General features: G+C 38.3%; 1 protein-coding gene across 1 annotated transcript in view; it reads left to right on the forward strand.

Annotated features, from left to right (window-relative positions):
- The window catches only part of BLM (BLM RecQ like helicase), a 117,526-nt gene that overhangs the window by 22,795 nt on the left and 71,528 nt on the right, over nucleotides 1-23,203 (forward strand). The window contains 4 exon segments of the mRNA XM_053719573.1: nucleotides 12,374-12,472; nucleotides 12,572-12,720; nucleotides 12,998-13,104; nucleotides 19,226-19,386. Of these exon segments, the coding sequence (XP_053575548.1) occupies nucleotides 12,374-12,472; nucleotides 12,572-12,720; nucleotides 12,998-13,104; nucleotides 19,226-19,386 (516 nt within the window).

Below are 23,203 nucleotides of genomic sequence, written 5' to 3' on the forward strand. Positions count from 1 at the left end.
AGTAGATTATAAGTAAAATTTTAGAGCGCGCACAACATCCAAGTTATGCAAAAGACGTTCCCTTATGAGAAGGAGGATTAGAACAAAAATAAGGAACAACAATTTCCTGATTGTTTTGATCCCGATACCCACCTTAGGGAGAAACCCTAATTTAGTACGAAGGACCGCCTTATCTGCATGAAAAATAAGGTAGGGAAGTCATACTGCAGAGCTGAAAGCTCAGAAACTTTGCGAGCAGAAGAAATGACAAGAAGAAACAAAACCTTCCAAGATAACAATTTTAAATCAACAACATGCATTGGCTCAAACGGAGCCTGCTGCAAAACTAGATTAAGGCTCCAAGGAGGAGCAACAGGTTTAAACACAGGCCTGATTGTAACAATCACCTCCATGCATTAAGCCACTGATGGACGAAAAGCAGACTGGAGGGAAAGGCAGGAAGCAAGAAGTTTGGATTTTCTGACCTCTGTCAGAAAAAAACTCATGGACAGGGAATCTATGATTGTCCCTAGGAAACACACTCTTGTAGATAGAACTAGAGAACTCTGTTCCAGATTCACCTTCCACCCGTGGGAACGTAGAAAAGACAACAACATCTCTGTATGAGATTTTGCTAGTAGAAAAGATGACGCCTGAACCAAGATGTTGTCTAGATAAGGCGCCACAGCAATTCCCTGGGATCTGATCACTGCCAATAGAGCTCCCAGAACCTTTGTGAATATTCTGGGAGACTGTGGCAAGACCAAACGGTAAGGGCAATAAACTGGAAATGTTTGTCCAGAAAGGCAAACCTTAGAAACTGGTAATGACCCCTGTGAATGGGAACTTGTAAAATACGCGTCCTTCAGGGTCTATGGTCGTCATGAACTGATCTTCCTGAACCAATGGAAGAATGGAACGAATATTTTCCATCTTTAAGGACGGAGCCCTGAGGAATTTGTTTAGACACTTTAGATCAAGGATGGGACGAACAGTTCCCTCCTTTTTGGGAACCACAAATAGATTTGAATAGAATCCTAGACCTTGTTCCTCTAGAGGGACTGGTACAATAACTCCCAGGGAGGATAGGTCCTTTACGCAATTTAAAAAGGCCTCCCTCTTTAACTGGTTTGAGGATTGTCTTGACAAGAGAAATCTGGGATACTATGTCCACAGCACATGTATCTGGGACATTGTGTATCCAAGCCTGTCGAAAAAGAGAGAGCCTGTCCCCCACATGATCCAAAATTGGATCGGGGGCAGATCCTTCATGCTGATTTAGAGTCAGCTTGAAGGCTTCATGTTTTGCTTTCCCTTATTTCAGGGCTGGCCGGATTTCCAAGTGGACCTAGATTGTTCTGGTTTGGAAGAAGAAGAGGAGGACTTCTGTCCCTTAAACTTGCAAAAGGAACGAAAATTAAAAGTCTGTCGACCCCTAGGTCTATTCTTCTTGTCCTGAGGTATGAAAGATCCCTTTTCACCCGTAATATATGAAATGATTTCCACCAGACCAGGTCCAAAAAGAGTTTTACCCTTATAAGTTAAAGCCAAAAGCTTGACCTTTGAAGAAACATCAGCCGACCAAGATTTTAACCACAGAGCTCTGCGGGCTAGTACAGTGAAGCTAGACATCTTAGCTTCCAATCTAATTAATTATCTGCATGTTGGCATCACAGATAAAGGTATTAGCTAGTTTAAGAGCTTTGATCATATCTTGGATCTTCTCTACCGTAGTTTCCTCTGAAATAAGATCAGACAAGGCATTGTACCAATAAGTAGAAGAGAAGGCGCCACAATAGTGCACGATCAGTAGTGCTGGATCATCACGCATATACAAATTATACTTGCAAAGTATAAAGCACTTGAGAAGTGCCACAGAAGCCTTCTGGACCTTTTTTTAGCTGCCCAGACAGCTATCCTATCGAACTAGTGGGTATATGGAGACTCCAAAAGAGTTATCACCTATGATCCGTATGCAGCAGTCAAACATCCGTATCCACACACTGTAATGGAAAAACTGCTCAAAGACAAGGCGGTGTAGAGAGGCTCCAGATAATTCTCCAAAAAATGAGATGTGTTGCTTAGCAAAAAATTCAGTTGTGATGCCTAGGCGCCCTCTTCTCTTCTACCTATCTACAGATTATTTTGCTTGTATGCCATCAAGCTTCTGGAAGGAGTTCTGCAGCCTCAAGTCACTTCATTACTTTGATTATTCTACCCAAGACTGCACAAGGAACTACACTTGGTCGTTTTGGGATCAATTTAGGACACTATCACTATATCACATAGTGATCACGTTTTGTTATGTGTTTATCAATACTATAGTAGCTAACAATTTCTTGTTTTTAGAGTAATTGGGGTTCGAATACTTACTGTCCCTCTGCGCTCTGTTGGAGTGCTGATATATTTATATCTTTTCACAACAGCTACTTAGTGGCTTATTGCGCATTAGTATCCACATTTATTACCGTAATTGATACAGTTTTATTACACATTTGATTTGTACATTTATATTGTATATTTTATATTGTTTTATTTTTGATATTTAGCGTTTACCATCTTTTATATCCTCTCACAGGGAGTTTGTTTTTACACTTTACCTAGAGCAGGCGGATTTAACTTTATTTTATTCACTTATCGCACCAATAAGATGCTGCTCCCGCAACTGTGGCAATACTCGCTGCAGGTTGATGGATGGTTTTTTTTTAAGTAAGCCTCTAGCTTCTTATCCATGGGATCCTTTTAAGAGCAACTATCCTCAATAGGAATGGAAGTTCTCTTAGCAAGAGTAGAAATAGCTCCTTCTACTTTAGGCACAGTGCACCATGAGTCACGAATAGAAGTCGTCAACAGGAAACATTTTTTTAAAAACAGGGAAGGGGAAAAAGGAACCCTTGGCTTATCCCATTCCTGAGCTATAATATCAGACATCCTCCTTGGAAAAGCAGAAACCTCCTCAGAAGATGGAGAGTCATTAACTCTATCCAGTTTAGAAGATTTTATGGGGTTGACAGCAACCGAAGGTTCAGAGTCATCCAAAGTAGCTAAAACCTCCTTCAGTAGTAACCCGAAGAAGGGAAAGCTGACAAAGCCGCTGATACTGCAGACATAAACTGAGCGGCAAAATCCCCAGGTGTATGAGAGGACACAGAAGGCACAGTATGAGAGACAATTAAAGCTTGGAACGTTTGAGGAGAAAGTCGAGGCATGTCCCGCACACCAGACACTTGGCTCAGAAGGCAGTAATTTGTCTTTAAATTTTAAAATTGTAGCTAAGCATGAGGAACAAAATTGCATAGGCAGGACGATTTGGGCCTCTAAACATAGTAAACATTTATCCATAGAGAGAGACTGATCCTGTTCTGAGTCAATAACTATAGTAGAACAGGCCCACTAGCAATAGCCAATTAGATGAAAATTTTAATATAAAAAATAAAATTATCAAGGTTAACGTTAGGGTGGATGTAGGTAACAAACTGAATTTATTCCTACGGAAGTGGCCTAGACTGATTTTAACATTTGAGCTGGAAATCCAGTGACAAGTGTTCTTCCCTTTTCGCAACAATAGTATATTCTTGGAAGACTCTCTAAGGGGAGAATGGAGTCATGTAGTTTTTAGCTGACTTCACCCTTTTCTCTCCCCCCCCCCCCTCCCCTTTTTTTTTTTTTTTGTTCTGGGGAGCAAGCAATAAATGGAATATGACAGTAAGATTCAATGGTTAGGATAATTTAGTTAGTTAATCTGTAAGGTTAATTTTGTTGTTAGATTGAGAATAGGTTAGGTAAGAGAGAAACTTTTGATCTCTCTATTAAATACAAAAAATATGAGAGTTAGGGCCATTATACACATTTTTTCTTTGCATAAATGTTTTGTAGATGATCTATTTATAAAGCCCATTAAGTTTTTTTTGGGTTTTTTTTTAAATGTATAGTTTTGCTTATTTTTTTTTTTTTTTTGCTCTGATTTTCAGACTCCTAACCAAGCCCCAAAGTTTTATTTGAATACTGTCAGCTACCTACTCCAGCTTGCTCCTGTTTGTGTAAAGGGTCTTTTCATATGCAAAAGAAGGGGGAGTATCTTATTTCCCACTTGCAGGGGGCTTTCCAACTGCCTTTTCAACAGAGCTAAACTGAAAGCTTCTAAGTACGTTTTTAAACCATTTTATACTGGATTTTGATATCGGTATCTGTGCATCTTATTCTTTATAGTAGTGTCTATTACATTCAGTTATATGAAAATGAGTGCATACTGTCCCTTTAAAGGCATGTGAATCTTCTGACAGTTGGTAAAGCAATATTATATGCATTATTGATTTGATGTAAAGAAATTGATCATTGTCAACAATGTTTCCTATTCCAAATGGGGAGATGCACTGTGTTGTAAACAGAATGTGAATCATGATATATTGTTGGAATGATTATATGTACTCACATGTTTTCTCTCAATAAAAAGACTTTTTAAAAAAAAAATTATTAAGGTTAAATATCTGATCTAAAACCAAAAGTTCAAGTATATATGGTCGATATCTATAATCTACCTGAGGCTCCTACCGGTCATTAAAAACACCCCACTAGTAAGAGGAAAAACTGAACTCTCTGTAGTGATCCTCTCCTCTAGTAAACAATCCGGTAAGATGATAGAAGAAATTAACAAAGCCGTCACGATAAGCCTCTAGCTGAGTAGAAACGGCTTCACAATTCACTCCCCAACTGCTCCACTACGGAAAGTGCGCGTAAGTAACCTGCAGTTAAAAAAAATGGCTAATAATAAAACAGTTAACCAATACAGTTTATAATAAGCACCATCAAGCTTTGCTGAGGTGCTCTTTGCCTCCTCCTGCTGGCCAGGAGTTGAATATCCCACTAGTAATTGGAATGACGTTGTGGACTCTCTATGCCTTTTTCTATAACACTATTTATCTCTCTTCTCTCATATCTCTTCACTCTTTTTTTTTTTTCTCCCCTCTTTCCACTCTTTCTTAACCCTATCTTTTTCTTCACTTTAAATTTTCCTCTCCAATCTCTCACTGCCCCTGTTTACCCTCTCAGAAGTAACAGTCTAAGCACTAATGGGGGTCCCTATAACCCTAGAGGAACCTATATCCTTTCCCTTTCATGGATTTATAATATCCCTTTTAGATAATTTTTGTAGACATTCACTCACTAACTTTCACTCGCCACTGTAAAATTTCCACTCACCAATGGCTAGTGGAAATTTTGAGCACTGTATGTGTGTATGTATATGTGCATATATGTATGTGTGTGTGTATAAATATGTGTGTGTGTCTAAAAAACTACTACCTTTCTGATTACAGTACTGTACTATCTTTCTGATGGTACTATAAATACAAAAGTATTAAAATAAGACTACCTTTAGGTTGTATTATGACATGTAAATATTTCATAAGTGACATAAGAGTTACAATTGGGTCCATCTCCTCCAAATTGTCCCATTGTACAGATGCAAATATTCAGAAATCCTTTCTTGGTTTCAGGGAGTTTGGATGAAGGGTTTTCTACATTTTATTTCTTTTGCTCTTGCTATGCAATTTCAGTTGTTGACCCATAAACAAAACCCCTTTCCAACACCACATTAATTTGGTCTTTACACAGACCTTCAAGGAGGGCTGTAATAAACTATCTGTCAAAAAGAAGGAGCATGCTATATATCACCTTTTCTTTCATGTAATTAGCAAGAGTCCATGAGCTAGTGACGTATGGGATATACATTCCTACCAGGAGGGGCAAAGTTTACCAAACCTCAAAATGCCTACAAATACACCCCTCACCACACCCACAAATCAGTTTTACAAACTTTGCCTCCCATGGAGGTGGTGAAGTAAGTTTGTGCTAGATTCTACGTTGATATGCGCTCCGCAGCAGGTTGGAGCCCGGTTTTCCTCTCAGCGTGCAGTGAATGTCAGAGGGATGTGAGGAGAGTATTGCCTATTTGAATTCAATGATCTCCTTCTACGGGGTCTATTTCATAGGTTCTCTGTTATCGGTCGTAGAGATTCATCTCTTACCTCCCTTTTCAGATCGACGATATACTCTTTTATATATTTATATATATATATATATATATATATATATATATATATAATATATATATATATATAATATACCATTACCTCTGCTGATTTTCGTTTCAGTACTGGTTTGGCTTTTCTACAACATGTAGATGAGTGTCCTGGGGTAAGTAAGTCTTATTTTCTGTGACACTCTAAGCTATGGTTGGGCACTTTTTTATAAAGTTCTAAATATATGTATTCAAACATTTATTTGCCTTGACTCAGGATGTTCAACATTCCTTATTTTCAGACAGTCAGTTTCATATTTGGGATAATGCATTTGAATAAAACAATTATTTTCTTACCTTAAAATTTGACTTTTCCCTGTGGGCTGTTAGGCTCGCGGGGGCTGAAAATGCTTCATTTTATTGCGTCATTCTTGGCGCTGACTTTTTTGGCGCAAAATTTTTTTTCTGTTTCCGGTGTCATACGTGTCGCCGGAAGTTGCGTCATTTTTTTGACGTTCTTTTGCGCCAAAAATGTCGGCGTTCCGGATGTGGCGTCATTTTTGGCACCAAAAGCATTTAGGCGCCAAATAATGTGGGCGTCTTATTTGGCGCTAAAAAATATGGGCGTCACTTTTGTCTCCACATTATTTAAGTCTCATTTTTTATTGCTTCTGGTTGCTAGAAGCTTGTTCACTGGCATTTTTTCCCATTCCTGAAACTGTCATTTAAGGATTTTGATCAATTTTGCTTTATATGTTGTTTTTTCTATTACATATTGCAAGATGTTCCATGTTGAAGCTGAGTCAGAAGATACTTCTGGAAAATCGCTGCCTGGTGCTGGAGCTACCAAAGCTAAGTGTATCTGCTGTAAACTTTTGGTAGCTGTTCCTCCAGCTGTTGTTTGTATTGAATGTCATGACAAACTTGTTAATGCAGATAATATTTCCTTTAGTAAAGTTACATTACCTGTTGCTGTTCCATCAACATCTAATACTCAGAGTGTTCCTGATAACATAAGAGATTTTGTTTCTAAATCCATTAAGAAGGCTATGTCTGTTATTCCTCCTCCTAGTAAACGTAAAAAGTCTTTTAAAACTTCTCATTTTTCAGATGAATTTTTAAATGAACATCATCATTCTGATTCTGATAATGGTTCAGAGGATTCTGTCTCAGAGGTTGATGCTGATAAATCTTCATATTTATTTAAAATTGAATTTATTCGTTCTTTACTTAAAGAAGTCCTAATTGCATTAGAAATTGAGGATTCTGGTCCTCTTGATACTAAATCTAAACGTTTAGATAAGGTTTTTTAAATCTCCTGTAGTTATTCCAGAAGTTTTTACTGTTCCTGGTGCTATTTCTGAAGTAATTTCCAGGGAATGAAATAATTTGGGTAATTCATTTACTCCTTCTAAATGTTTTTAGCAATTATATCCTGTGCCATCTGACAGATTAGAATTTTGGGACAAAATCCCTAAGGTTGATGGGGCTGTCTCTACTCTTGCTAAGCGTACTACCATTCCTACGGCAGATGGTACTTCCTTTAAGGATCTTTTAGATAGGAAAATTGAATCCTTTCTAAGAAAAGCTTACTTGTGTTCAGGTAATCTTCTTAGACCTGCTATATCTTTGGCGGATGTTGCTGCAGCTTCAACTTTTTGGTTGGAAGCTTTAGCGCAACAAGTAACAGATCATAATTCTCATAGCATTATTATTCTTCTTCAACATGCTAATAATTTTATTTGTGATGCCATCTTTGATATCATTAGAGTTGATGTCAGGTATATGTCTCTAGCTATTTTAGCTAGAAGAGCTTTATGGCTTAAAACTTGGAATGCTGATATGTCTTCTAAGTCTACTCTGCTTTCCCTTTCTTTCCAGGGTAATAAATTATTTTGGTTCTCAGTTGGATTCTATTATCTCAACTGTTACTGGAGGGAAAGGAACTTTTTTACCACAGGATAAAAAATCTAAAGGTAAATTTAGGTCTAATAATCGTTTTCGTTCCTTTCGTCACAACAAGGAACAAAAGCCTGATCCTTCATCATCAGGAGCGGTATCAGTTTGGAAACCATCTCCAGTCTGGAATAAATCCAAGCCTTTTAGAAAATCAAAGCCAGCTCCTAAGTCCACATGAAGGTGCGGCCCTCATTCCAGCTCAGCTGGTAGGGGGCAGATTACGTTTTTTCAAAGAAATTTGGATCAATTCCGTTCACAATCTTTGGATTCAGAATATTGTTTCAGAAGGGTACAGAATTGGCTTCAAGATAAGGCCTCCTGCAAAGAGATTTTTTCTTTCCCGTGCCCCAGTAAATCCAGCGAAGGCTCAAGCATTTCTGAAATGTGTTTCAGATCTAGAGTTGGCTGGAGTAATTATGCCAGTTCCAGTTCTGGAACAGGGGCTGGGGTTTTATTCAAATCTCTTCATTGTAGGGGCATAGTGTGCAAAAAGAACTGGCACCCTGAGGAATTCAATAAAAATGAACATGCATGGAAGATTTTCCAGCTTCTGTTCTATCTCATGGAGTGCTGTTCTCTCTCCTTCGATTTTTATGCAAATTATTCTTGGGTCACCCTAAGAGTAATGGGGAAACCAGACGTGGACTCCATGCACACTTGCCCTTAGAGAGATACAACTGCACCTCACTGACGAGGCCCATAGGAGGCCGAAACGATCGTCTGGGGTTGTTGCTTCCCTTGTTCAGAGAAGAATTGCCTGGTATTTTGGCGCTGGACTGTCATTGGGCAGGGTCAGACTGATATGCTTCAGGATATTTTTTTTCTCTGTGAAGGGGCATAGTGTGCAAAAAGAACTGGCACCCTGAGGAATTCAATAAAAATGAACATGCATGGAAGATTTTCCAGCTTCTGTTCTATCTCATGGAGTGCTGTTCTCTCTCCTTCGATTTTTCTTCATTGTACCAAAGAAGGAGAATTCCTTCAGACCAGTTCTGGATCTAAAAATATTGAGTCGTTATGTAAGGATACCAACATTCAAAATGGTAACTGTAAGGACTATCCTGCCTTTTGTTCAGCAAGGGCATTATATGTCTACAATAGATTTACAGGATGCATATCTGTATATTCCGATTCATCCAGATCACTATCAGTTTCTGAGATTCTCGTTCCTAGACAAGCATTACCAGTTTGTGGCTCTGCCGTTTGGCCTAGCAACAGCTCCAAGAATTTTTACAAAGGTTCTCGGTGCCCTTCTGTCTGTAATCAGAGAACAGGGTATTGTGGTATTTCCTTATTTGGACGATATCTTGGTACTTGCTCAGTCTTCACATTTAGCAGAATCTCATACGAATCGACTTGTGTTGTTTCTTCAAGATCATGGTTGGAGGATCAATTTACTAAAAATTTCATTGATTCCTCAGACAAGGGTAACCTTTTTGGGTTTCCAGATAGATTCAGTGTCCATGACTGTATCTTTGACAGACAAGAGACGTCTAAAATTGATATCAGCTTGTCGAAACCTTCAGACACAATCATTCCCTTAAGTAAGCCTTATGCATGGAAATTCTAGGTCTTATGACTGCTGCATCGGACGCGATCCCCTTTGCTCGTTTTCACATGCGACCTCTTCAGCTCTGTATGCTGAACCAATGGTGCAGGGATTACACAAAGATATCTCAATTAATATCTTTAAAACCGATTGTACGACACTCCTCTGACGTGGTGGACAGATCACCATCGTTTAGTTCAGGGGGCTTCTTTTGTTCTTCCGACCTGGACTGTAATCTCAACAGATGCAAGTCTTACAGGTTGGGGAGCTGTGTGGGGGTCTCTGACGGCACAAGGGGTTTGGGAATCTCAGGAGGTGAGATTACCGATCAATATTTTGGAACTCCGTGCAATTTTCAGAGCTCTTCAGTCTTGGCCTCTTCTAAAGAGAGAATCGTTCATTTGTTTTCAGACAGACAATGTCACAACTGTGGCATACATCAATCATCAAGGAGGGACTCACAGCCCTCTGGCTATGAAAGAAGTATCTCGAATTCTGGTTTGGGCGGAATCCAGCTCCTGTCTAGTTTCTGCGGTTCATATCCCAGGTATAGACAATTGGGAAGCGGATTATCTCAGTCGCCAAACGTTGCATCCGGGCGAATGGTCTCTTCACCCAGAGGTATTTCTTCAGATTGTCCAAATGTGGGGACTTCCAGAAATAGATCTGATGGCTTCTCATCTAAACAAGAAACTTCCCAGGTATCTGTCCAGATTCAGGGATCCTCAAGCGGAAGCAGTGGATGCATTGTCACTTCCTTGGAAGTATCATCCTGCTTATATCTTTCCGCCTCTAGTTCTTCTTCCAAGAGTGATCTCCAAGATTCTGAAGGAATGCTCGTTTGTTCTGCTGGTAGCTCCAGCATGGCCTCACAGGTTTTGGTATGCGGATCTTGTCCGGATGGCCTCTTGCCAACCGTGGACTCTTCCGTTAAGACCAGACCTTCTGTCGCAAGGTCCTTTTTTCCATCAGGATCTCAAATCCTTAAATTTAAAGGTATGGAGATTGAACGCTTGATTCTTAGTCAAAGAGGTTTCTCTGACTCTGTTATTAATACTATGTTACAGGCTCGTAAATCTGTATCTAGGGAGATATATTATAGAGTCTGGAAGACTTATATTTCTTGGTGTCTTTCTCATCATTTTTCCTGGCATTCTTTTAGAATTCCAAGAAATTTACAGTTTCTTCAGGATGGTTTGGAGAAATGTTTGTCTGCAAGTTCCTTGAAAGGACAAATCTCTGCTCTTTCTGTTCTTTTTCACAGAAAGATTGCTAATCTTCCTGATATTCATTGTTTTGTACAAGCTTTGGTTCGTATAAAACCTGTCATTAAGTCAATTTCTCCTCCTTGGAGTTTGAATTTAGTTCTGGGGGCTCTTCAAGCTCCTCCGTTTGAACCTATGCATTCATTGGACATTAAATTACTTTCTTGGAAAGTTTTGTTCCTTTTGGCCGTCTCTTCTGCCAGAAGAGTTTCTGAATTATCTGCTCTTTCTTGTGAGTCTCCTTTTCTGATTTTTCATGAGGATAAGGCGGTGTTGCAAACTTCTTTTGAATTTTTACCTAAGGTTGTGAATTCCAACAACAGTAGAGAAATTGTGGTTCCTTCATTATGTCCTAATCCTAAGAATTCTAAGGAGAAATCATTGCATTCTTTGGATGTAGTTAGAGCTTTGAAATATTATGTTGAAGCTATTAAGAATTTCCGAAAGACTTCTAGTCTATTTGTTATCTTTTCCGGTTCTAGGAAAGGTCAGAAGGCCTCTGCCATTTCTTTGGCATCTTGGTTGAAATCTTTAATTCATCATGCTTATGTTGAGTCGGGTAAAACTCCGCCTCAAAGGATTACAGCTCATTCTACTAGGTCAGTTTCTACTTCCTGGGCGTTTAGGAATGAAGCTTCGGTTGATCAGATTTGCAAAGTAGCAACTTGGTCTTCTTTGCATACTTTTACTAAATTCTACCATTTTGATGTGTTTTCTTCTTCTGAAGCTGTTTTTGGTAGAAAAGTACTTCAGGCAGCTGTTTCAGTTTGAATCTTCTGCTTATATTTTCAGTTTTTTTTTTTTCAATTTAAACTTTATTTTGGGTGTGGATTATTTTTCAGCGGAATTGGCTGTCTTTATTTTATCCCTCCCTCTCTAGTGACTCTTGCGTGGAAAGATCCACATCTTGGGTAGTCATTATCCCATACGTCACTAGCTCATGGACTCTTGCTAATTACATGAAAGAAAACATAATTTATGTAAGAACTTACCTGATAAATTCATTTCTTTCATATTAGCAAGAGTCCATGAGGCCCACCCTTTTTTGTGGTGGTTATGATTTTTTTGTATAAAGCACAATTATTCCAATTCCTTATTTTTTATGCTTTCGCACTTTTTTCTTATCACCCCACTTCTTGGCTATTCGTTATACTGATTTGTGGGTGTGGTGAGGGGTGTATTTGTAGGCATTTTGAGGTTTGGGAAACTTTGCCCCCTCCTGGTAGGAATGTATATCCCATACGTCACTAGCTCATGGACTCTTGCTAATATGAAAGAAATGAATTTATCAGGTAAGTTCTTACATAAATTATGTTTTTCTTGAGTTTGTTTCAACGAATCATATGGTTGTGAGCTTTTTATTTTGTAAATGGTTAGTTTCATCACTATAATATAAAGTTACAGCATGCTGCTCGTGGGTAAAATGCCAAACATGTAGAAGAGGTATTTAGTTTGATCTTAAAAAAGCATGTATGCCAAAACAGTTGTTCCAAAACAATTGTTAGCAGTATTCTTTATTATTATTATTATTCTTTGTATTGTAACTATTTGTGATCTGCAGGAATTGCTTTAGTATTAATGATTGGCTGTCTTGGTGTCCAGGTCTGTGCAAGCACTAGACTTCTAGCCACGTTGGAAAATCTGTATGAGCGTCAGCTGTTGTCACGTTTTGTGATTGATGAGGCTCATTGTGTCAGCCAGGTAAGCAATAATCCTGTTCCTTGCATCTTGTATTTTGTTTTGTTTTTTCTTTAGAAGAAATACAATAATTCTATGCAAGTGATTTCCCACCTCGTTTAGTGGGGACATGATTTTCGACCAGACTATAAGCGTTTGAATATGCTACGTCAGAAATTCTGCTCTGTGCCAATGATGGCTCTCACAGCCACTGCAAATCCAAGAGTACAGAAAGACATTCTGAACCAGCTTAAGATGACGAGACCACAGATGTAAGTCTGATATCTGGGTGTAGATAAAAATAAATCATGGACGGCATGTTGATGATTGCAGAAATTGGGAAGTATAATATTCAGCTGACTTACAACCACTCATACATTATTTTGCTATACATTACATAAACATGTCCAACTACAACTAAATATCTACATACCCTGGGTAGCAGTCTAATTTTATTACTCACAATAAGATTAGGCTGTAAACCAGTAGATTGAAGCCAGATTTATGTTTTATATTTTATCTTGCCATTTAATTTTGATTTTTTAACAGATTTTCAATGAGCTTTAACCGGCATAATCTGAAATATGAGGTCCTGCCTAAAAAGCCCAAGAAGGTAGCTTTGGATTGTGTGGATTGGATCAAGAAACACTTTCCAAGTGAGTGAGGGAAGTGTTAGTAATATTAATTTTGTATCAACTGATGCATAGTAATTATAATGTTATAATTCTGAGTTAGATGGTAATTCCCCAGTTTGTGGTATTCTATAAATAAGATATGTTGTAATACTATATTTCTGTGAACAGAATGGTAACAATCTATGCTATGAGGTGTGTGTGTGTGTATATATATATATATATATATATATATATATATGTGTATGTATGTATGAAGCGCATGCGCGAAACGCGTCAGGTCTATTCTAGGTTACACACCTTACTATGAGCAACATTGCTGAATAAACTTCTTTGCACAAGTTTCTGGAGTCCGGAGTTCCTGTTTCTTCCTCCTTTGGATGTTATGGAGGCAAAGAGCACCACAGTCAAACTGTGAAGTATCACTTCCCTTCCCACAACCCCCAGTCATTCTCTTTGCCTTTGGTGCAAGGAGGAGGTGAAGTTCCTGAGTTCCTGTCAAACTTGGGGCTATTTTGAGCCATCTTTTTAACAAGCAAACTGTCATTCAGAGATCTTGTTGTCTGTCTTCATTCCCTTGGATGGAGGTGAATCTGAAAATGAATTCCATTGTTCCAGCTACAAGTGTAGTTTCTTAGGGACCATATTAGTTTCCCTATCTCTGAAAATATTTTGACAGAGGTCAGAAAATAGAGGTAATTGGTCTGATGGTTGCTTCGTTGGACATTATCCCTTGCTCGATTCCATCTGAGAGTCTGCTGTTATGCCTGTTCAGATAGTAGACCGGGATCTTGTGGCTCTGTCTCGGAGGATAGATCTAGATCTGTCAACATGAGATTCTTCTCTGTGGATCAGAGTGGGGAATTAGTGGTAGAGCGCTCCAGGGTGGATTTGATTTAAATCAAACTGATTTAGATCACGATTTAAATCACTAGTCAGCAAGGCTTGATTTAAATCATAGTTTTCTACATAAAGACTAATTGTTGCTGGTATAACTTTAATATGCAAGTAGATGAAGATTTTTAGAATAACAACTTTTCATATTAGTTTTTTATCCCCAGTTTAATAGGTTATTCAATATAATTCATATTTGGACAACTTTTCTGTTGTACTTAGGAAGGAGAAAAATAATAGTTACCTTAATAACAATTTAAATAGACAAGAAAAGACAGAAGCGCCACATGGCCCAATATTGTTTGGTCCAAAATCAACTATATATATGAGGGATTGAACTCACATTTGTGGAAGCACCTCAATCAGTGCTAAGGGAGCAGTCTGGGATCTATAACAGTCACCCAGAAGACTAACAGCCGGCAATGATATAATGTCTGTATCAGAGAGAAAAAGGAAACAAAGGTGCCTATATGTCCTAGTATTGCTTTTACACGGATAAATCAATTGCAAGAAAGGGGAGTGGTAGTCACAATAGTTGTAGCATCTCCTTTGATGCTATAGAGGCAGGGTGGGATCAATATAGTCACCCACCAGACTTAATCACAGGCCAACTGGACACAGGTGGAACTTCCAGGGAGACTGGTAATCAGGGCAGGACCAGGATCCGGCAGCAATCAGGATTATCCAAAAATATTTCCCTCTCAGCCAGAGGGATGAGAAGATAGTAGCAAATAATAGCAAGTGTTCAAATATAAAAATTATTTTATTAAAATAATAAAAACAGAGCGACGCGTTTCTCAGCAGCAAGCTGTTTCATCAGGCTTCATACAACATTGAGGAACACTTGCTATATATATATACCCTACATCTTAATAATCTTAATCATTATCACATGGTAATAGGAGGGGCCTAGGATACCATTGGTCCATAGTGAGTCAATCATATAGTAATAAACAAAATGACTAAATGAAAAAATATATATAGTGTGTATATATATATATATATATATATATATATAGCAAGTGTTCCTCAATGTTGTATGAAGCCTGATGAAACAGCTTGTTGCTGAGAAACGCGTCGCTCTGTTTTTATTATTTTAATAAAATAATTTTTATATTTGAACACTTGCTATTATTTGCTACTATCTTCTCATCCCTCTGGCTGAGAGGGAAATATTTTTGGATAATCCTGATTGCTGCCGGATCCTGGTCCTGCCCTGATTACCAGTCTCCCTGGAAGTTCCACCTGTGTCCAGTTGGCCTGTGATTAAGTCTGGTGGGTGACTATTGATCCCACCCTGCCTCTATAGCATCAAAGGAGATGCTACAACTATTGTGACTACCACTCCCCTTTCTTGCAATTGATTTATCCGTGTAAAAGCAATACTAGGCCATATAGGCACCTTTGTTTCCTTTTTCTCTCTGATACAGACATCATATCATTGCCGGCTGTTAGTCTTCTGGGTGACTGTTATAGATCCCAGACTGCTCCCTTAGCACTGATTGAGGTGCTTCCACAAATGTGAGTTCAATCCCTCATATATATAGTTGATTTTGGACCAAACAATATTGGGCCATGTGGCGCTTCTGTCTTTTCTTGTCTTTTGTAGATTGCTGCCTTTGACCCCGGCCTGGATCTCTACAGATAGCTGCCTCGATCTCACCAGAGACTTGTTACTTAATTTTGTGACTTTTTAACTCAACCAATACTGAGTCACTCACCTATGTTTGCTTCTGATATTGATTTTTGATGTACTATCGCTCACCATATACCATATACTATTGCACTATTGGATCACCTTATTGCTTCTCACTTTGAGATATTTTTTATTGTAGTATAGCCATTTAATACTATATTTTAACCTATCTTTCTCCATGAGGTATTGTTCTTTCTCTATGACGTATAGTTCTTTCTCTACTGAGGTTGTTATATTTCCACACTGTGGATCCTTAATTATATAGCCGTAAATCACTTGATTTAGTGAGTATTTTGTTATAGGGCGCCCCCTCCCTCATTTTTGTTGTTTCCTAGAAACAATTTAAATAGATTTATTCAACTGAAACAATAACATTACAGCATATGTTATTTGCTTAAACAAACATCCATGTTTAACTAATTTGGCTAAACACAATATATATATTTTAAGAAACTTAGACTGTCAGCCCAGCCTACACATGATAAACTTAAATACTGTCCTCTGTAGCTCACTCGTCATCTTCAGCTTCTTCTTTGTTCATAATCTGGAAAAGAAAAACAAGCTTTCCTGCTTTATCGGGTCCCAAACGATTTCTCAATTTAGTATGAATGAGTCCAAAGGAAGAGAATATTCTTTCAACACCTGCAGAAGAAGCTACTGCTGTTAAAAGTGAAATCATTACTTGAACAGTCTCTAAATCCAAGTGCTTAAGTGACTTCCACCAGTTCACTGGTGTGACTTTCTTTAAAATATCTTCAGCAAACATATATTTCTTGAATGGTTCCCCCTTAGCTTTGAAGTTTATTATAGTTGGCATTACAGATGGATGATTGCTGGATACCCATGTCATAGCTAACTCCTCTTCCTCAGCACTTAAGTTTTGACCCTCATACTGGATATTGATAATATTTGCCACAAGTTTCACTTTCATTTTGTAGTACTGCTCGTCTTCTTGCCCCTTCTTCCTCACACTTAGTTTCACTTTCTTCTTGTGCAGATCTATTCCACTCCAAACAATCAGAAAAATATTCTTTCTATTCACTGAACTTCTTGAAACTTAGCACTGAAGGGGTTGATTCTGTATTCATAGGTTTGTAGAAGTTAGGATTAAGGTCTTTTCTCAACTCTGTTCATGTTATAACATTTTTGCTGTGAAGAAGAGGCATGTGATCTCTGCTGAGTCAAATTCAGTTTTGAGAACTGCAAAAGTAAACCAAGCATCTGTGATATCTTGTAGGCAGAGAAACTTCCCAATAATCTTACAAAAACCTCTGGAAGATCATGACATTATAAATGGATTAATGGAATTTATTTACCAAAAAAATTTAGCATATACAGCCTTATTCTACATAATTAAAAAACTAACCTTTGGATGGTAATATATTTTCCTCAAAAAGCATTTTATTTAAATCCCAAAAGTCTGATTTAAATAAAAAAAATCAGATTTTTTTTTTTTTTTAAATCATTTATTTTTATCCACCCTGATGCACTCGCCTAGCTTGCGAGAGGTAGCAGGATCATTGTCAATATTCATGGTCGATAGCCTGTTGGGTTGGTGACTATGGACTTGGGAGGAGTCTGCTCTCCCCATAACCATCTTGGAGTTGAGAGCGATCTGCAGTGCTCTGATGGCTTGGCCTCCGTTGTCTTAACTGTTTTTTCAGGTTCTGGTTGAACTATTTCATCTCAGGGGTTACATTAACAACCTTGGAGGAACCTGTAGTTACTTTGCCATTATTGGCGTGGATTGTTCGGTGGGCCGACGCTCACATTTGTTGTTTAACAACTATACACATTCAGGAGTGAATACCGGGTGCTGACTTTTTGAGCAGTCAGATGTTTCATCCCGGGGGTGTTCTCCAGGTTAGCCCTTAAATTGGGGGTGCTGGCGTTGGAGATCACAGTATGCCAAGTTATATTAAAGGTTAGGAAATCAGCCGGCTGCTCTGTTAAATTCCCTGGCAGTTTCTGGGGATTTCAGACTGACATCCCTGTTTCTCAGTTTGCTTTCCTTCCACGGGTCATTGCTCATCTCAAATAGGAGTGAGCATCAGTATTTTAATAGTTCCTGCATAGTCGCAGGATCTGGTATTCAGACTTAGCGGAGATGTAATTCTTCCACCTTGGTAGTTGTTCCTGAGGAAGGACCTTCTAATTCAGGGTCCATTCTTTCATTCAACTTTTTGTTTTCTCTGAAACTTTCTGCTTGGAGATTGAATGCTTAGTTCTGTCTAAGCATGGTTTTTCTGTATCAGTCTTTGAGACCATGATTCAGGCTTGCAAGCCTGTTTCTGGTGATTTTTCCCATAAGGTATGGAGTTAGTTCCCTGATTGGTGTGAATCCCAGGACTACTCTTGGAAGTAGGGTCAGGATTCCTAGGAGTTTTGCCCTTTGACCAACGGTCCTCCAGTCCTTTTCCGGAGAGTCAGTTCTCTGAAGGTTCAGATTTCTGCGTAATCTTATTTTACACAAGTGTCTGGCGGATGTGCCAGACGTGTAATCTTTTGTCAGACCCTGGTTTGTATCAGGCCAGTGTTTAAGTCTGTTGCTCCTCTTGGAGTTTTTATCCTTGTTTTAAGGTTTTGCAGCAGGCTCATTTGAGCCATAGCATTCCATAGATTAAAAAAAATATATATTGGAAGTGTTCTTTTTTGCTATATCTTCTGCTCAGAGTTTGGGTACTCTCGGATTTGTAGTGTGATTCGCTTTATCTTATTTCGGATAAGGCGTGTTTTTTTTTTTTTATCCTAAGTGTATATAATGTTAGGGAATTTGTTGTTCCCTCTCTGTGTCCTCATTCTTATCTCTTGAGGAACGTGTGTGCACAATTTGGATGCTGTGCGTGCTTAATATATTTTCTGTTTGTTTTCTCTGTAACAGAAAACTACTGCTGCTTCTCTTTTCTCTGGTTGGAAGTTTAATTTGTTTGCTTTTCAGACTGCGGGGCTGCAGTCGCCAGAAAGAGTTATGCCTTATTACTCGAGGGCTGTCTCTTCTTCTTGGGCTTTCACATATGAAGCCTCTGTGGAATAGATTTGCAAGGCGGTCTTCCTTGCATGCTTTTTCCAAATGTTATAAATTAGATTTTTTGCTTCGGCTGGTTATTCAAGCGTTGGTGCCTTCTGTTTCGGTCTGCCTGTCTTGTCCCTCCCTATTCATCTGTATCCTCTAGCTTGGGTATTGATGAAACCGTGGACTCACTGTATCTTAGGAAAGAAAATAAAATTTATGCTTGCCTGATAAATTTATTTCCGGATACGGTGATTTCACGGCCCCGCTCTTTATTTCATGATAGTTGTTTTTTACTAAACTTCAGGCACCTTTACACCTTGTGTTTCTTCTTTCCTCCATTTTCCCTTCGGTCGAATGACTGGGGGTAGTGGGAAGGGAAGTGATACTTAACGGTTTGACTGGTGGTGCTCTTTGCCGCCTCCTGCTGGCCAGGAGTGATATTCCCAACAGTAATTGATGAAACCGTGGACTCGCCGTATCCGGAAATCAATTTATCAGGCAAGCTTACATTTTCTTTTTTTTTTCCTGTCTTTTTTTTATAGATGAATCTGGGATCATTTATTGCCTCTCACGGCACGAATGTGATACAATGGCAGACACTCTGCAGAAAGAGGGTCTGGCAGCTCTTGCATATCATGCAGGGCTTAGTGATCCAAACCGTGACCATGTACAACATAAGTGGATCAATCAGGATGACTGCCAGGTAGGATACAAGCATCTAGTAGTGCAGACAATGAAAGTGATTAAAAAAAGGTGTATCTATTTTATATGTTTTATGCACAATGTCAAAAAACCTAAAGGGGATTTAAAAACTAAACTGAATTCACAAAAATTAATTTAATGATATAACATTGCAATATACAATTTATATTCTTGTTTTTTTTTTTTTTTTTTTTAGTAAAATGCCTCACTATTACTGTAAAAAAGGTGCTTGTTGTATGCTCCTGATGGTGCAATTCTGTAACCCAAGTATTCTGGAGAATGCTGCAAAATGACTATGCTACATAAGGCTTCTTAGAACAGTGCACAACCTTTTTTATATTTTTTCTTCCCAATTACCCCTTTCCAATATCACCCAATCCCATTTATTCATTTAGTCGGGAAAAACGGAAGAAGAAAAAAATCAGTCAAAATATAAAAATATTAATACTAGCGTTTTAAAATTTAAAAATCAAAAGTGGGGACCTCCTTCTTCATTCAGTTTATTGATTTTGAAAGATGCCCATTGATTGAACAATTGTAAGATTGCAAAAAGAATAAATTGCCGATTCATTTTTGGCTGATGTGTGTTAATGAATTTAGGGGGGGGAATGCTTGTTTATACCTCCTTTCTTTGTATTTCCTTTAATAAATCAATCATTTCTGATATGTTTTAAGATCATTTTTCTTTTGATAGGAGAGGCTATACCTCTAACATTCCATGATAAAAAAAAAATAATTTAGCAATATTCATATTCTATTTGGGTTTAAAACAAATAGCTCCCTAATTCTGTTTCCCATAGATGGAAAGCAAGGTATATATCTGGGGCACAATCTCTGGAGGGGGTTTAGATATTCTTAACTGCGTAAATAAATCTAACATGAAAACTGAATTTAAAGTTCCTCCAATTTGGTAGTGAAAGACCCAATCAGTTCATGCATGGCTGAATTCTTTCATGCGTGTGTATACATGATTGGTATAGTGTGTCTGAGTATTCATATCCTGTGAATTAATGTGCTTTTATTTTCCCCAGCCCAAGCTAGGAATGCTCTGCCCCATAAGGCACGTCTCTCTGTAGACTTGTCTAAAAATTCTCCTATCTCTGCATCCCTTAGAGAAATGCATCTTTTTTGTGTTAATTACACAAAATAGATCTAGTTAATATTGTATCAGGTGTTTTGTATTAATGGGAATCCCAAGCAAACCTGTAAGATTTCTGCCAAATTTGTTGATCCATTCAGCTATCGGCATATAAAAGACAAACAAATTATTGTGCAACTTAAATAAATAAAAATACAATAATATCAGCAGTATATTCATAATAATTGGATACTTTGTCACACACCTACTTCTCAAAAATTATTCATAAGGCAGCACCTACCGCCAATTATCAGGCATTGAAGGGGACAGCCATTTCCTCATTCCTACCTGAAGCAGATAGAAACACCAGGGAGCTTTGATGCTCATCCCTTTTTTCTTAGGACCTACCTCTTGCACCAGTGTTTTTGTTTTGTTTTTTTCTTGTTTTTTTTTTTTAACCTATTTGGAGTATGGTAGTGTTGGGGTTGTAGCACTGTTTTAGCCTGTTGAATTTCTTTATTTTGCACAGTATGTGAAATCTTTTTGTAGTCTCTTGTACGGAAAGGATTTCACACATGACTAAACTGCTTAAAAATGGTTTCTTTATTATTGCTTTATATATTTGTGTTCTGACCTGTCAAGGGTGTTTACTGATTTTCTTGTAGTGAATTTATTGCAAAGTCACCAAGTTTTTGCTTTCCTGTCTAATTGTAGTGTAGTTAATGATTATAGCAAACTGCTTATTACCTCCTACCAAATTATTTTTTTGTGTATTTTTTCCACTTGACTATTTTGATTTCTTCTTTCTTTGCCAACTCTTTCTTTCCTATGACATGGAGAGTACACAACGTCATTCCAATTACTAGTGGGATATTTTACTCCTGACCAGCAGGAGGAGGCAAAGAGCACCCCAGCAAAGGTGTTAAGTGTAACTTCCCTTACCCATAATCCCCAGTCATTCTCTTTGCCTCTGTCAATGGAGGATGTGCGAAGTTGGTGTCTGAAGATTTTAATCCTTTTATGGGTACTTTTCCCCGCAAGCAAGGATTGGGGTTATACTGTATCCATGTCAATCTCTTGAGTAAGAGTAATGGTGGCTGTTGGCAGTTAGAAAGCAGCGGCAAGGTTGTGTTTGCTTTATTTCTAACATTATTGCTACCCCTTTTATAGAAAGTTAGGGTTGGTTACTCTTCTTTCTTTTACTTTCAGGTCCCTGTCAGCGGCTGGATGAGGCTGACAGACCTGCAGCTGCTGTAATGCCACACAGCAGAGGACTCTGGAGGGCAAGTACTTTTCTTATTATTTATTATCAGAATGAAGGAGTAAGGACTGGAAAGTCAAGGACCTGGTGGGACCTGCTTACCCTCATTAAGAGTGTGTATGTATTGTATTTATATCCACAGGTTTGGGATATTTTGCAGCGGGGCCCATTGATGAAAATCAGTGACAAAGATGTATGCCAACTTATAGCCTACCTACAAGTCTTTTAGTGGTCAGACTCAGGCTTTTCAGTATGTGGGATCCAGAGTTATTGAGGGGGCTTATCATGGGCTTAATTATCCCTCAGCTACTGTCTCTCTAATACAGAGGATGACAATGCCGGTATTAAGGTCTTCCTTTTTAAATTTCTTTATGGAAGGGATTTAGGCGACTGAGAATACTACCCTTGTTAATATTAAAGGTTCATTTCATACGATCAGTTTTCCTGGACTGTCAGGGTCTTTTATTCTGTGTATTTCTGTATGACCTATTTATACTAGGTCAGGAGGAGAGGGTTCCAGCCATATTTAGGATCGGTACATTAAAGTACCATTATGTCCCTAAGTTCACAGAGTATAACGACAGAACCGCCACTATGCGGATGTAAAATCTGAAATTTTGAAGCGTGAGATGTAAGGCGGGTTTAACAGGTATTCAGCGTGTATGGATTCTACTGTGTGTTTTTGGCTCGATTAAACTTGCTCTGTAAGTACTAAGCAGTTTCTTGAGATTCATGTATCCTAGTAAGGATAGCAGAATATGGTGATGTATATGGCTGCACATTGCATTCCTGAGAGAGCGTGATAAAGCGGAGGATAGTAGCTAAATCCTCCTAATCCGCAGCTTTTCTCTCCGGTACGATTATCAGTTTTATTATCAGGCAATTGCCTTCGCGCCTTAAGCCTTTTTCACGCACCTGCTTTAGGCTGATTTGTATATAGGGGGTGTTTTATTTTAACCCTGTGATGTCAGGGTTATTTCTGAGAGAGCTGAGAGTATTTTGTTTAATACTTAAATAAACTGTGTTTGTTGAGTCTTTGGGGTTATGTGACCATGCATTAAGTGCATGTACTTGTGGTTCCCTTTCAGAGTTTTTTTTTATATCCTCAGAGTCTACCCTGCAGACTAGTCTACATGCTTTCGGCTCCGTATCAAAAATGTGTATTGTTTTACATTTTAATCTGCCACCATCTAGTGGCGGCTGAGGGGATTTTTTATCATTTTTCCTCATTGCTTGCCGTTAGCCCATTGCTAGTACAGTGCTCTGTTTAATTTACCAATGTGGGGGCATAATCATATGTACTCTGGGATGAGTTCATGTAGATGCTTTATATTGTATAACTTGTCCTTTGAACATTTTGTTCTCTGGTTTTGCCTCCTAGTATTGCTTATTTACAGGTAAAACTCGAAAAATTTGAATATTGTGCAAAAGTTAATTTATTTCACTAATGCAACTTAAAAGGTGAAACTAATATATGAG

The sequence above is a fragment of the Bombina bombina genome, chromosome 6, assembly GCF_027579735.1.
Source record: "Bombina bombina isolate aBomBom1 chromosome 6, aBomBom1.pri, whole genome shotgun sequence".
NCBI classification, from domain to species: Eukaryota; Metazoa; Chordata; class Amphibia; order Anura; family Bombinatoridae; genus Bombina; species Bombina bombina.